Source organism: Betta splendens, chromosome 4 (assembly GCF_900634795.4).
Source record: "Betta splendens chromosome 4, fBetSpl5.4, whole genome shotgun sequence".
Lineage (NCBI taxonomy): Eukaryota > Metazoa > Chordata > Actinopteri > Anabantiformes > Osphronemidae > Betta > Betta splendens.
This window is the reverse complement of record NC_040884.2, coordinates 26,056,491-26,068,785: the sequence shown is the minus strand read 5'-3', so window position 1 is coordinate 26,068,785 and position 12,295 is coordinate 26,056,491. Positions and strand designations below refer to the sequence as shown.

Genomic DNA, 12,295 nt, shown 5'->3' with positions numbered 1-12,295 from the left:
AGCGAATCCAAGGCGTCAGAGTTTACCGGGTTTCCTCGCGCCGAGGGGAACAGAGCACAGCCGACGCGCAGACGTTTCCAAAGGCCGCGCCGCGACAGGATATGCGAAAACAGCAAAAGATTCATCTTAATTCAGGCATTGAACTGTGACTGTGGGAGCGCGTCAGTGGCGTGGTGTGTGGCTGCGCGTGCCCACGGTGTGTCTCAGACAGGTCCTCGCTTTGGTTGACAGCGCTGCTGCAACATTCATAACAGCCTGGGAAAATGTAATGAGGTAAAGTGTCACAACATCTCACATCGCTCTGCTAGCCTTCAGTACTGACAGGCTGCGAGCGCTCAGCGGTGTGTGTGTGTGTGTGTGTGTGTGTGTGTGTGTGTGTGTGTGTGTGTGTGTGTGTGTGTGTGTGTGCGTGTGTGTGCGTGTGCATGTGTGTCTGTGCTTGTGTGTGTGTGTGTGTGTGTGTGTGCGCATGTGCATGTGTGTCTGTGCTTGTGTGTGTGTGTGTGTGTGTGTGTGTGTGTGTGTGTGTGTGTGTGTGTGTGTGTGTGTGTGTGCGTGTGCATGTGTGTGCATGTGCATGTGTGTCTGTGCTTGTGTGTGTGTCTCTGTGTGTGTGTGCATGTGTGTCTGTGCGTGTGTGTGTGTGTGTCTGTGTGTGTGCATGTGCATGTGTGTCTGTGCTTGTGTGTGTGTGTGGGTGTGCATGTGTGCGTGCATTCAATGGCTGCGTCGTCCGTGTCTGTTTATATTTTGTGTGGGAGGAGGCCAGTGGCCAGGAGAAAGACGCCAGGGACACAGGAAGCCAAGCAAGCTGCCACAGTGCCACCAGTATCATCCAGCCTCACTCTCTATTTCTGTCTCCTCACAGACGGAGGACGAGCGAATCTATCTGGAGGAGATGCACAGCGGACCCAGAGAACGCGTGGCTCTGCCTCCTCTTTAACGTCCCCCATCGTTCTCCTCCGTCTGCTCTCCCTCATTTCCGCCTCACTCCGTTCTCTGCAGTCATTTCTCTTCCTCTGTACTTCCTGTTCATTAGTCACTTCCATTTTGTGGCCCTCCCTCTGGACGTCTCATAATGGCAGGTTTATCCCTGGTCCTCTGGCTCTCACCAGGCTAATTTCCTTAGACTCGGGAGGGTTTACAGGTGTCCCTGTGGGGCTCCAGGTGTTAGCTAGGGCCGTCCCTCCAGGCCACACGGACCTCGGCCTGTTCTTTGACTGCTTTATCTGTCGCAGACACCCAGAGGTTCAATCATTAACACCTCACCTCAGATTAAAGGTGCTACATATATGACCCCTAAAGTGGAGTACTTAAAGTGCCTCTACTGTAATTCTTACACTTCCTAACAGTCCTTCTGTTCTCCTCTGCTTTCTTTCTCTACTTCAATTTTTAATTTCTTCTACATGTTTTCTTCAATCATTGTCCTCAGTCTTACAGTATTTGCTTTATTCATCTCTTCTTTCACATTTGACCCCTTGTTTCCTCTTTCGCCTCCCCTCCTTATTTCCTACTCTTAGTCCTCCCTTTTGTGATTGTGCACACTTAAAAAATATAATAACTTAAAGTGGAGCAGATCCCCAGAGGGGTGAATGACAGGCTATTCTCTGCCTCCTGTCGCTATTTCTGACAAGCTTAAAGAGGAAATAGTACAGTGGAGTTATCTATTTTCTCCATAGTGCTGTCAGGATCAGTTAATCATCAACAGTGAAATTATATAACCGTGTGTTTGTGAGGCGAGACAGCTCTGATGTTCAATCTTTAAATCTATTTATGAAAAGAATTGGAGCAAACAAACTGCCCTTATCTTCAGGAAGGCTGATTTTTTTCTACTCATTTGTGTGACAGTCAATGATACTAAATTTCAAACTGGGACTTTATCTTTTCAGTCATTTTTTTGGATTTCTCTTCTCTCGTATTTTGCCTTTTTTTATCTCTGTGCCGCTATAAGATAAAAATAGTGCTCACACTGTTTATGTCTGGGGATCCATGCAGCTTCAGACCAACAGAACCTTTAAGGAAGGTCCAGCAAATACGAGGGCGCACACACATGCACAAAGCAAGCTGTGACCTCATCTCCCTGCTGATCTTCATCCCTTAGTAAATACTAAGTGTTATTAATGAAACAGAAGTTATTTATAGACCAAATTACCTTGTAACTTTCACAACTACTGTAGCATGTAGTTTGTAGTATGCAAAATATACCCAGATTGTGGGTGAATATATACGTATTTAATGACACCTGCATTTGTGTTGTGATATTTTTGTGCACTCTCATCTGAATGTGTATGAATGTGACCTGCATTTATGCTGAATGATAACGGTGCAGCGTGTCCCTCCCTGTGTTAAACTGCTCTCCCGCTTTTTAATGGGGAATCAGCTTGTTGTTTTTCTTGAGGCCAGTCTTTACTGCACATGCTTCACTTCCTACTGTAGAAATCGGTCGGCAAACACCGAGTCATTGCCTCCATCCATCCACAGCGACACCATGAGCCAAACCAAACGCCTATCGCGCACATTCATGCGTATTCATCCACTGGACCAGACACTTCAGCTGACGAGACAACGGGCAAATAGGCAAATATGGGGCAACTGAAGGAGGCAAGTGTGGAGAAAGAGAGGTGGGTCCTGGCAGGTTGTTGAGCAGCTCATTAATCTGCAGGTCTGTTTATATAAGGTGCACACACACACACACACACACACACACACACACACACACACACACACACACACACACACACACACACACACACACACACACACACACACACACACACACCTGCAGCTCATTCTCATTCAACTGCCGTCTGTATGTCCTTTGTTTCTCATTGTCCTGCGGAGCTGGGGAAGGAGGAGCGTCCGCGCTGATTGAAAACCGGGAAATTATGCCGCACACTATTTCTTCTATTTGTGGACAGCGTTTCACCGCACACTGGCCCACAGCTGCATGCGCTTAGGTTTTGTGCGGTATCTGTGCATCTCTATTTTTCTGCGTGAGACCAGGATTTGTGCATTTCTACGGCTCCATCTGTGTGCAGACCCGTGTACGCGTGTGTGAGTGCGTCTGTGCATTATCGCCTGAATCAGGGTTTGCAGCTCCAATCAGGCCCTTGCAGTGGGGGGAGCTGGGCTGGGGTATGCATGGTGGTACAGCAGGGGGGGGGGCAGCCAATCATAATGCTGATTGAGGAATCGAGTGGCATGGATGAATTAATGAGGCATGTGAATACAGGCTGAGCCAGCCAATCATGGCCCTTTCAGAGCTCCTCCGCTCCCGACAAACTGTGACAAACTGCTGGTCATCAATCACACCAAAGACACACACACGCTGCCATTTGCGCAGTCACTGTCACATCCATCCTCATGCACACTTCATCCGAGTCGCTGTGCTGAGTAATTCTTAGTTATACCATTGTCACGCTGAGCTCCTGTGCAAAAGCAGGGATTTTTACTAAAAGAAAGTTTAATTAAGCATAAAAAATGTTCCCTTTCTCTTCAGCAGTCTTCACTTCACTTTTTTCTCCTTCCTGGTCATTGTTTTAATACTTTAAGTACAGTATTACTTTTTAGGAAACTAGGGCATCTGATGTTTATATCATCTTCTGTTTACAGGTTGAATGCTAAACTTTTGTTTTTTTTTAAATATTCCACTGATAAGGAGAGCTGAGTCTGCGCTGTTTATTTGTAAAGGAAGCTGTTTGACAGGCACACGAGGCTCATTTCCGGCTTGCTGCTTTGTCTGAAGCACTGACGGCTCTAATGCTTCTTTTACAGCCATTGCACGAGGCAGGAGGGACCAGTTCTAGCGCAAGAAAGGCTGATTCTAAAGGACTGTGATGGCGGCTTATTAGAAACTAGGCTTATTAGAACATTATGCTTATGCTGCTACAGTAAGAAGCGATTCATTTAACTGCTTAGGCACTTCATCCATGCAGGGATTTTATTTATGTACACATTCTGATAAATGTGGAGGTCAAACAGGTGAACTGTGAGTTGCTTTCTGAGAAGTAAGAAACAAGGGGAAGGCGGCTGATCCAGTTCTATGGCTATCAAACATAGTTTTGAGGTCAAACTGCAGCTGCATTATGACGGTTGCATGCTAGTGTTAATGGGATTTAGAGGAGGCATTGTCGATTCTTTGACCCCCCCAGCAAAAAGTAGAAGCAAAGAAACAGCAGCAAAACTCTACGACATATTGACCTAAGTGCTGGAACTTGGCAGATTTGCAGCCAAAGCCATTCCATCATTAATGAAGGAATGAATGGAATGTCCGGAGGGGAGCAGCATGGCAGGGCCGGCCCGTTCCATCTGTCTTCCTCCACGCACCCTTGCAACTAACTATCTATCTATTCGTCTATTTGCTGTTTTCTTTCTCTCGGTTTCACAATTTTGGCCGTAGCTCTGTGCTTTTTCGAATACAATACCTCCACGTCTAACGGCGCCAATATTGGTTCCTGCCTCACTTCCCCCCAAATCACCACATTCTCAGGGATCTGCTGACAAATGCCCGGGCAGCCTGTGTTTATCCACGACGGAACCTCCATTATGCTCAGCCGCAGCCTGTCCTTCGCATTTCCCCCATCGTCTTTGACCTCATCGCTCATATCTGTGGACACAGTGGTATAGGTTAGAGGGCGCCGATATTAATAGCTTCGACTTCATGAATCTTTCAGGCTCAATCACATGAGCTGATGTGAGAGGGCGAGTCCCAGAGGAGGGATCCGTTAATACAGAAAGCCAGCAGGAGGGCGTTAGTCTGGGCCCCTTCAAACATGACTTATGTATTAGCTCTTCACATAGTCTTTGGCACATCTTAGCTTTATATAAAACATGAAGGCATAAAGAGGTGTGTGAGTGAATGTATGTAGGAGGCCGGGTCGGGCTGAGACGATGCGCTATAACAGAAAATTAAACGAGGAAGAAGAATATATTTGTGCACATGCTTGCGAGCATATTGGGCAAATGGAGTGTGCAGGTGAGTGAACGCGTGAGCCTGAACAAGTTTCATTTTATGCATGAGTACAGAAGCATTTCTGTATGAATAATTGTATTGGCCTTTGACAGGAAAATACGGAGCAAGAGAGGGAGCGAAAGCGACGGAAGCGCGGAGCCAGAGAGAGGGGAGGGGGGAGGTTAGGGGTTGTGAGGAGTGGGGACGTGTGGCAGGAAATGAAATGTGTTATTTAGGAAAAATGCTGTGGGGCTACGGGCTTGTTTTCACCCCAATCTCTGCACTGCGGCGCAATTCCAACGCAGCGCTGTACTGTGGGTCTCGCCAAAAAGCAACGGAGGAAGAGTAAAGGGAGAAGGAGGCGAGGGAGGGAGGGAGGGAGGGAGGGGGAGAATTAATAGCACAAGGGGAGAAGTACTTTAGAAGATATGGTCTCACACAAATAAATGTAAGGATAAAAAAATCATATTTGATAGAAACTGCAGAGGGGAAATGGAGCGCTGAGAGAGGAAGGAAGTGGGGTAGACTCAGATCTAATCACCATGATTGGAAATGAGGCTGGAGAGTGAAGGCAGGTGAGGAAAAACATCCGCCGTGGCTGCTCGCTGTCGAGCAGAAATCCTTCAACGCTGCTGTCGGCGTTGCTATGCAATTTATTTTGCCCAAACTGTCCTGGGAGTTCTGCAAAACCACCTGTGAATCCGAACGCGCAGCGAAGGGACCGCGTGGACGGTTTCTCTGCGCTTTTCTCTTCTCCACTACGGGCCGTTGTTTCGCACGGATTCGCTGGAGGAGGCGCTGGAGCGCAGAGGAGAAACGCAGGAGCAAAATGAGAATAATGAAGATAAGGAGGGGAATGAGAAAAAGTCCCAGTCCTTGAAGCGTGTCATTTTGGCCAAACTGTTGCACCTCCGTGCAGTTCAGCTGCTGTTATCTCCTCTAATTCATCATGCAAATGATGGAAGTGGGAGGAGGGGAACCCGCAGAGGGCCATGAGGAAGATGGATGGGGGCTAAGAGGGACCAGGGTCGAACCAGAGAAGGGGAGAAAAGTGCCATCAAACTAATTTCCTCTTTTAAAGAGGATCATCCACCGACTTGACCCCAAAGCTCAGTCGCATCTGAACGTGTGAACACATTAGCGCTCGGCCGCACGCACGCGTCTGCTTCTATCTCGACGCCGACCACTGTTTACCTGGCGCTCCCCTTGTTTCTCCTGCCTGACGGCCTGATGGACGTCTTCCTGACACCAGACTCCAGCCGACAGGACGTAATTTCCCTAAGTCCGACTCCGTTTAAATCCCTGCGAGTTGTCGACCTGCGCTCACAGACAGGCCGCGACAGGCTAATGCGTCTCCCCCAAACAAACCGCATTTGAACTAAACACAAACGGCTGCCGCTGTCAAAAAGAATGAGATTTCATTTTTTGAGCCTTTGAAGAAAAAAAAAACACTGACAGAAATAATATAAATGGGAAACAATGATGCATCTTAACCTTTTCATAGAAATCACTCAGGGCCTCAACTGCCTATTTCCACAGCCTTTAATCTAAGTGAACTAAACATATTCTACTTCCATACATTCTAATTCCACTGAAGGTCTGCTGGATTCATAAAAGAGTGAAGTGAGGCCATTCATGCGCTGTGTTCTTCAAACTGCAGCCTGACGTCACTCAGATAAAAACCTACCTCATTTAACTCTCTCGTACTGTAACTCATCATAAACGGAAAGGAAACTGATGATGCTGATGATGATGACGATGACGACTGTGTGCAAACCCCAGAAATAGTCTAATCTTCCATCTACCTTTAATGTTAACAAACTAGTGACTCTTTCAACACTAAGATCAACTGATGATCAGGTTGGGAACCAAAGATTTCTTTTCCTGACAGAAATACAATACGTTTATAAACTGCTGTTAGTTGTAGTATTAAGAGAAATGCTGCAAAGACATATAAAGCATGACTTACAGTACACTGGGCCATCCTAGGACATGGATGATGAGTTTACTAAATAAAAAAGGATTTATGCATCACACTCAAACCCCTGACAGGTGACGTGAATACCACCATCAGCGTCTCCTCACAGCGGCCCCTTTCAGAGGCAGGGGTCTAGATTAGTGGGCAGCAGGTGATCCATCGCTTGCTGAAGCGGGCGCAGAGGCTCAGTGCGAGCAGCTCCCAGCGTGACGGGCAGACGACTGGGTCGGGGGATCTCTAGAGCAGCGCGGCGTGTTGTATGCGGGTCAGCGCGGAAGCAAGAAACAATAAAAAGGAACCGTTGCCAAGGCAACCCAATAAAGAATTTTCCTAGAACTTAGTGCGAGCGCTGTGAACGGATTCATTAAATTTCCTGGGATGTGGAATGATCTCTCTTTATCTGCTTTTTGTGTAAAGTACAAGAAGGATTAGAGACATTAAGACTGAGATACGTGAGTGTTTTATATGGACATTATCGGGAGAGCGTCGTCCCCTGGGGCTGTTTTTCCCTTGTTTGTTTTGGGCTATATTTTATTCTTCCCTATCTGTGAACAAATGTTCATTCCAGCTGTGTGGGAGGAAAATATCATTCATTACTGGATCTCAGCACACGGCCGTCAAAGTGGCAGGCTGTGCCGTGCCTCATTAATCACCGATTGTGCGGCAGAAGCCAGACTTTACCAAGCAGCTCTGATGATCAATGGGATCCTGGAAAACCAGAGCTGGGATTTCTGACATCAGCGTTGCACATTAGTGTCCATGGGTCCTTGCTGACGGCCTCAAATGAGTTAAAGACTGGAACAGCACAATGACACCTCTCACTCACTCTACGCTACGGTGAGAGCCGCACTACGAACGCAGGCTTTCAATATTGCAGCTCCCTAAAACGCTTCTTCCCAAATAATTGCAGCTACAAACCCGTTCTGAACACAGACTCTGAGGTGCGATGCAGCTGTGATGCCACCGGCTTATTTTGTCTAAATAATCGTTTTACACTGGGAGCAGATGCGCAGCTTGGCATAGTGGTTTATGTGCCTCCCTGGCTGTAACAGAGCTGCATCTAAACGTGTTTGTTTAGTGGTGGGAGAGAGAGCACCATGAACCAAGAATGATGAACTGAAGGAAATTAAGACTGTGCATTTGAAACGGAGGCACCCTTTACTAATTACTGGGGAACAGCGAGTGGGTTAAATTGTGGTCAAGCATTAGCTGTTGCAGTCAATTAACCTTCTGCCTTTGGCCGTAATTATTATTAAAAACATCAGATATGCAGCTGTTTAGCAACATAATCAACATTACAACAATTCTGTGGCACTGGCGAAGGCAATTAAACACTCCTGAGCGAATAATATCGTAAACAGCAACGACACAAGAAAAGTAATCAGTAGACAATAAATATGTTATGAACGGGCTGCTTCCAATTTATTCTGCGCTGTAACAAACACAAACCAAATCAATTGCTGGAAACCAATACAAACTGGTCGTGTGTTTGTGTGTGTGTGTCTGTATAATTCATGCACTTAACATGTGTTTGTAACAATTTATTGATTGCCAAAACCACAACAGAAATTGATTTTCGCTGATGTTAATGCTCACACACACACATGTTGCATAAATAAATGATTTTGGGTCCCAAGTATTAAAGGCTATCGACAATCAGACCCAAGACAATAGGCCTCTTTTGACCTCTGATGTATGACTTGCAGGACCCTACAACCCCTCAGCTCGGTCTGTGTTATGCATGAACATGGACTCAAAGATTCGAGATTCAATATTAAATTTGTTAGTTTCCACTTCTAAGATGCATTTTGTGCTTCAGACCTATTTGAAAGACTTGATGATTCATTCATCACCATCATAAATATAAGAAATCATCACATTTCACTCCTGTTCATCTAATCCTACTCCCGTACATTTATTATGGTTCAACCCACAGTTTGTTTGGCTAAGGTTCAGAATCAATGTGACAAACCTGCTATCAACAAGGATTTTAAGCTCATTGAGGCCACGAAGCAGCAACGTCACTCTCCCTCAGCTTTATTTCCTGTCTCTCCTCATCAACGCCAACATGTGCCCAGCGCTCCGGCACTTTAATCAGCCGCTGCAGCCCTCACTGAGCTCATAGCTCCTCTGTGGCCCGTGTGTCCTTGCCCGTCTCTGTCACACGCGCAAACACAAACACGCACACGCCCCTAAAACACTGCGCCGACTTTATCTGGCAGACGCGCTCTCTCATCACACAGCTGAGTGGAAAGATGAGGTTGGCGCTCCTCTGGGGGCAGGAGGTGAAAACACACACAGTTGAGCACGCACAGCGCACAATCAGCCGCCCGCGTCGCAGCTGGCTGACTCCCGGCATATGGATATTCCCAGTTCACCCTCAGTCTGCAGAGGGTTGATCTAAAACCACCGGACCCGACGGAAACGCCCCTCCTCCTTTTGAAAGCAATCAGATGGAATCCACATGGGGTCATAAAAAATAAGCCAATCACAGATCACAAGAGCAACAACCTCCTGAACCCACTGCATCTGCTACGTGTGATCCCAGCACATTTTCCATAACGCCACGGTGACACAGCGCCTGTCTGCAGGACGGTTTCCCCTCGCTCGCACCCGACCCGGCAGTGACTCACCGATCTCGCAGCTCTCTCCGGAGAAGCCCTGAGGACAGTAGCAGCTGTAGCCGTCGCCTTCCTGCAGGCACCGCCCGCCGTGGAGACAGGGGTTGGTTTGGCACGGGTTGCTCTCCACTGTAAAGGCAGAGCCAGACAAGGGGAAGAGTTACTCTCTACAAAGAGAGAGCATTAGGCAAATGGCGGCGCCGCTGACAGGCGACGAGGCGGCGGCGGCGCCCCGCTCGTTATCCTCACAGAGGCCGTCGCCGTGCCGCTCCCCGACAAAGACGGAGGAACCGTGTCGTTCTGGTACCTGCGCTCGTTCCTGTCTCCACGACTTTCTGCCGGGTGATGAATGGGCTGTTGTTGTGTGTGTCGTGCCCCTGTTTGCCGTGACTGATGTTCGCGGCGTGAAGGACAATGTGCGGCGCGACCCCCCCCCGTACGGCCTTTTATCCTCGGCCCCTCTGATGAGCCAAGGTCTTCATAAATTAGCGGATCGTTGCCCGGCCGCCGCACACTTTAACGGCGATGACAAAAACATTGGATTGTGCGCCTCTGTGTGGGAAATGTAGTGGCAGATGAATGGCTGAGATCGAGGAGATTAAGTTCTAATTACTGCCCTTTTGATTTTAGTTTAGGTTGCTGTTGGGGAGGAAGAGAATTTGACAAGGGCAGTTAGAGCGCGGAGCGGGCATTAGGACTTTTTTATTCAGTGTGCAAAGAAGCACTATGGGGAACTGGCTAGATTAAGTGTCTTTTTATTATCCAGTCCTGATAGGATTGCAGCCCCTGACACAATCTGTCAGGGCATCTAATTCACTGCATCTTCTCCATTATAACACCCAGGCTCACTTAATGATGTATGAGCAGAGAGATGCTGTGCGGAGCCCTGAGTGCAGTTACTCTAAAAGTCTGGGATTACTGTCATTTCTCAGTATGAGTGTGTTTATGCATATGCTATGGGTTCCGCGCCGGCATTTTCCTGCGTGTTTGTCTGACCCTGACTCATCGCGTCCTGGTGGCTATAATGCGCGCGCGTGTTCAATTTCCTGTGAAACGGGGCGATAGACTCCCACGGCTGCAGCGGTTGCACTGGGCAGATGAGATGATGGAGGAGGCCGCCTATGAAAACACATCAAAGTTCTTCGCCAAGTAGCAAAAACCATTAGAGGCTGGTTCATTTCTAGAATCAACAGTGCAGAGTGGAGGGGGCCACTGTGGGTGATGTGAAAACATACACTGCGTAAAAGGTTAATGATGTGCTGATGGAGATGAAGAAATCTGTGATGAGCGGTGCATGATGGGTAAAATAAAATAAAAAACTGTCAATATCCCCAATGTGAGTCTGGTTTGGTCTGAACATCCAGTATTGGATGAGAGACACAGGGGCAGGACTCAAAGAGATACTGTTACTGTAGGAGTCAAGACATCAAGACCAAAACAAACCTCAGAAATTAAACTTATTTAAAACTGAACTGTTTAGAAAATCAGAATAATTGGTTGTAGTCATTTGTTTTTTTTGCGAGTAGTGGTTTAGTCCATTACTTCAGATGTGCTTCATGGAGTCTAATGGTATTAATCTGTGTTTTTCCCTGATGCCTCCAACACCTGAAGTGTCCCTGAAGCTTCCTTCAACCACGTGTGACAAATAAACAGCTCTCAATCAACAAGAAAAAAGCCCAGCGTGATCTGATCCAACTGCTGGGTGTGTGTTGTTAACACAATCTCCAATGACTTCCACACTACAACCTACAACGCACCGCTGCTGCTGCTGCATCGCGTCAGCCTGGATGAAAGGGTCTACAAAGGTCTACAAAGCGACTCATCAGATGATGTTCACTCTGGGTGATGTCCACGTAGGAGGCAGCAGAATGGAATATTGTGCAGAATACGTTTTTCAGGCGGTTTCACGTAGACTTTGATACATTAAACTGAAATTTAATGTCTTTTTTGTGGAAATAGCTTCTTTTTGCTGTCTGAAGGCCAGACAAGATGCATGGAAATGAAATAGCCAAACTAGTTGCTAACTGCTACATGGGCTGTTGAACAGTGAATCTGTGGTGGACACGTATTGTGGCATCAGAGCTGGATCTACTCTGCGCTCCATTCATGTGCTGCAGCTGTAGCTGACAGTCGAGGGCCCGGGTCATTGAGCAGCCTTCAGGAGCAAAGGGTGAACTTCTCACCAGCCTCCTTCCAGTCAGTCACGTAGCTCCCTGTTAACACTGCACCACATAATAGTTTCTATCTAATGTCTCAAAATGAGGGAGCATTTTCCAAAAAAAAAAAAAGCCGTTTAACTTTAAGTGCATGTCATCACCCGCGGTAAGACACGGGGGCATTTGTCTGCTTCTTTGCATAAAAAGCCAAGTGTCTTCGCAAATGAAACCATTTATTGACATAATTCTGTTGGTTTCAGCCAAATTGCCCCAGTAGTGAGACGAAAAGCAGCTCTCCTTTCCTCAGCGACCACACGCAGACTCTGACAAACAGGTGGCTGTGCTGTCGGTGCCGATACAAGCGAGGGGCTGAGTGTTACCAGTACAGGACATTGATCCAATCTGCAGACAATTAGTAACGACTTATTACACACCAATGAGACTGTTCTTCACCATCTGTTCACAGAGTCGCCTGCAGACGTAGCAGTGACACAGCAGTGTGGAAACTGCAGCAAGGCTGCTCTTTAGAATATAAGATCTGACAACAGGACAGTCGGCATTTCACTGTTTTCTTAATTAGGCGTGTTTG

At 47.2% G+C, this 12,295-nt stretch overlaps 1 protein-coding gene across 4 annotated transcripts in view; it reads right to left on the bottom strand.

The window, feature by feature from the left end:
• The window catches only part of ncanb (neurocan b), a 120,991-nt gene that overhangs the window by 28,679 nt on the left and 80,017 nt on the right, over positions 1 to 12,295 (bottom strand). For 3 of the 4 annotated variants that reach the window (XM_041070278.2, XM_029148162.3, XM_029148161.3), the window contains one exon: positions 9,563 to 9,679. The exons of the other annotated variant lie outside the window; for it this stretch is intronic. In XM_041070278.2, coding sequence (XP_040926212.1) covers positions 9,563 to 9,679 — 117 coding nt within the window. The remainder of the gene's footprint in view (positions 1 to 9,562; positions 9,680 to 12,295) is intronic. 4 annotated transcript variants of the gene reach the window in all.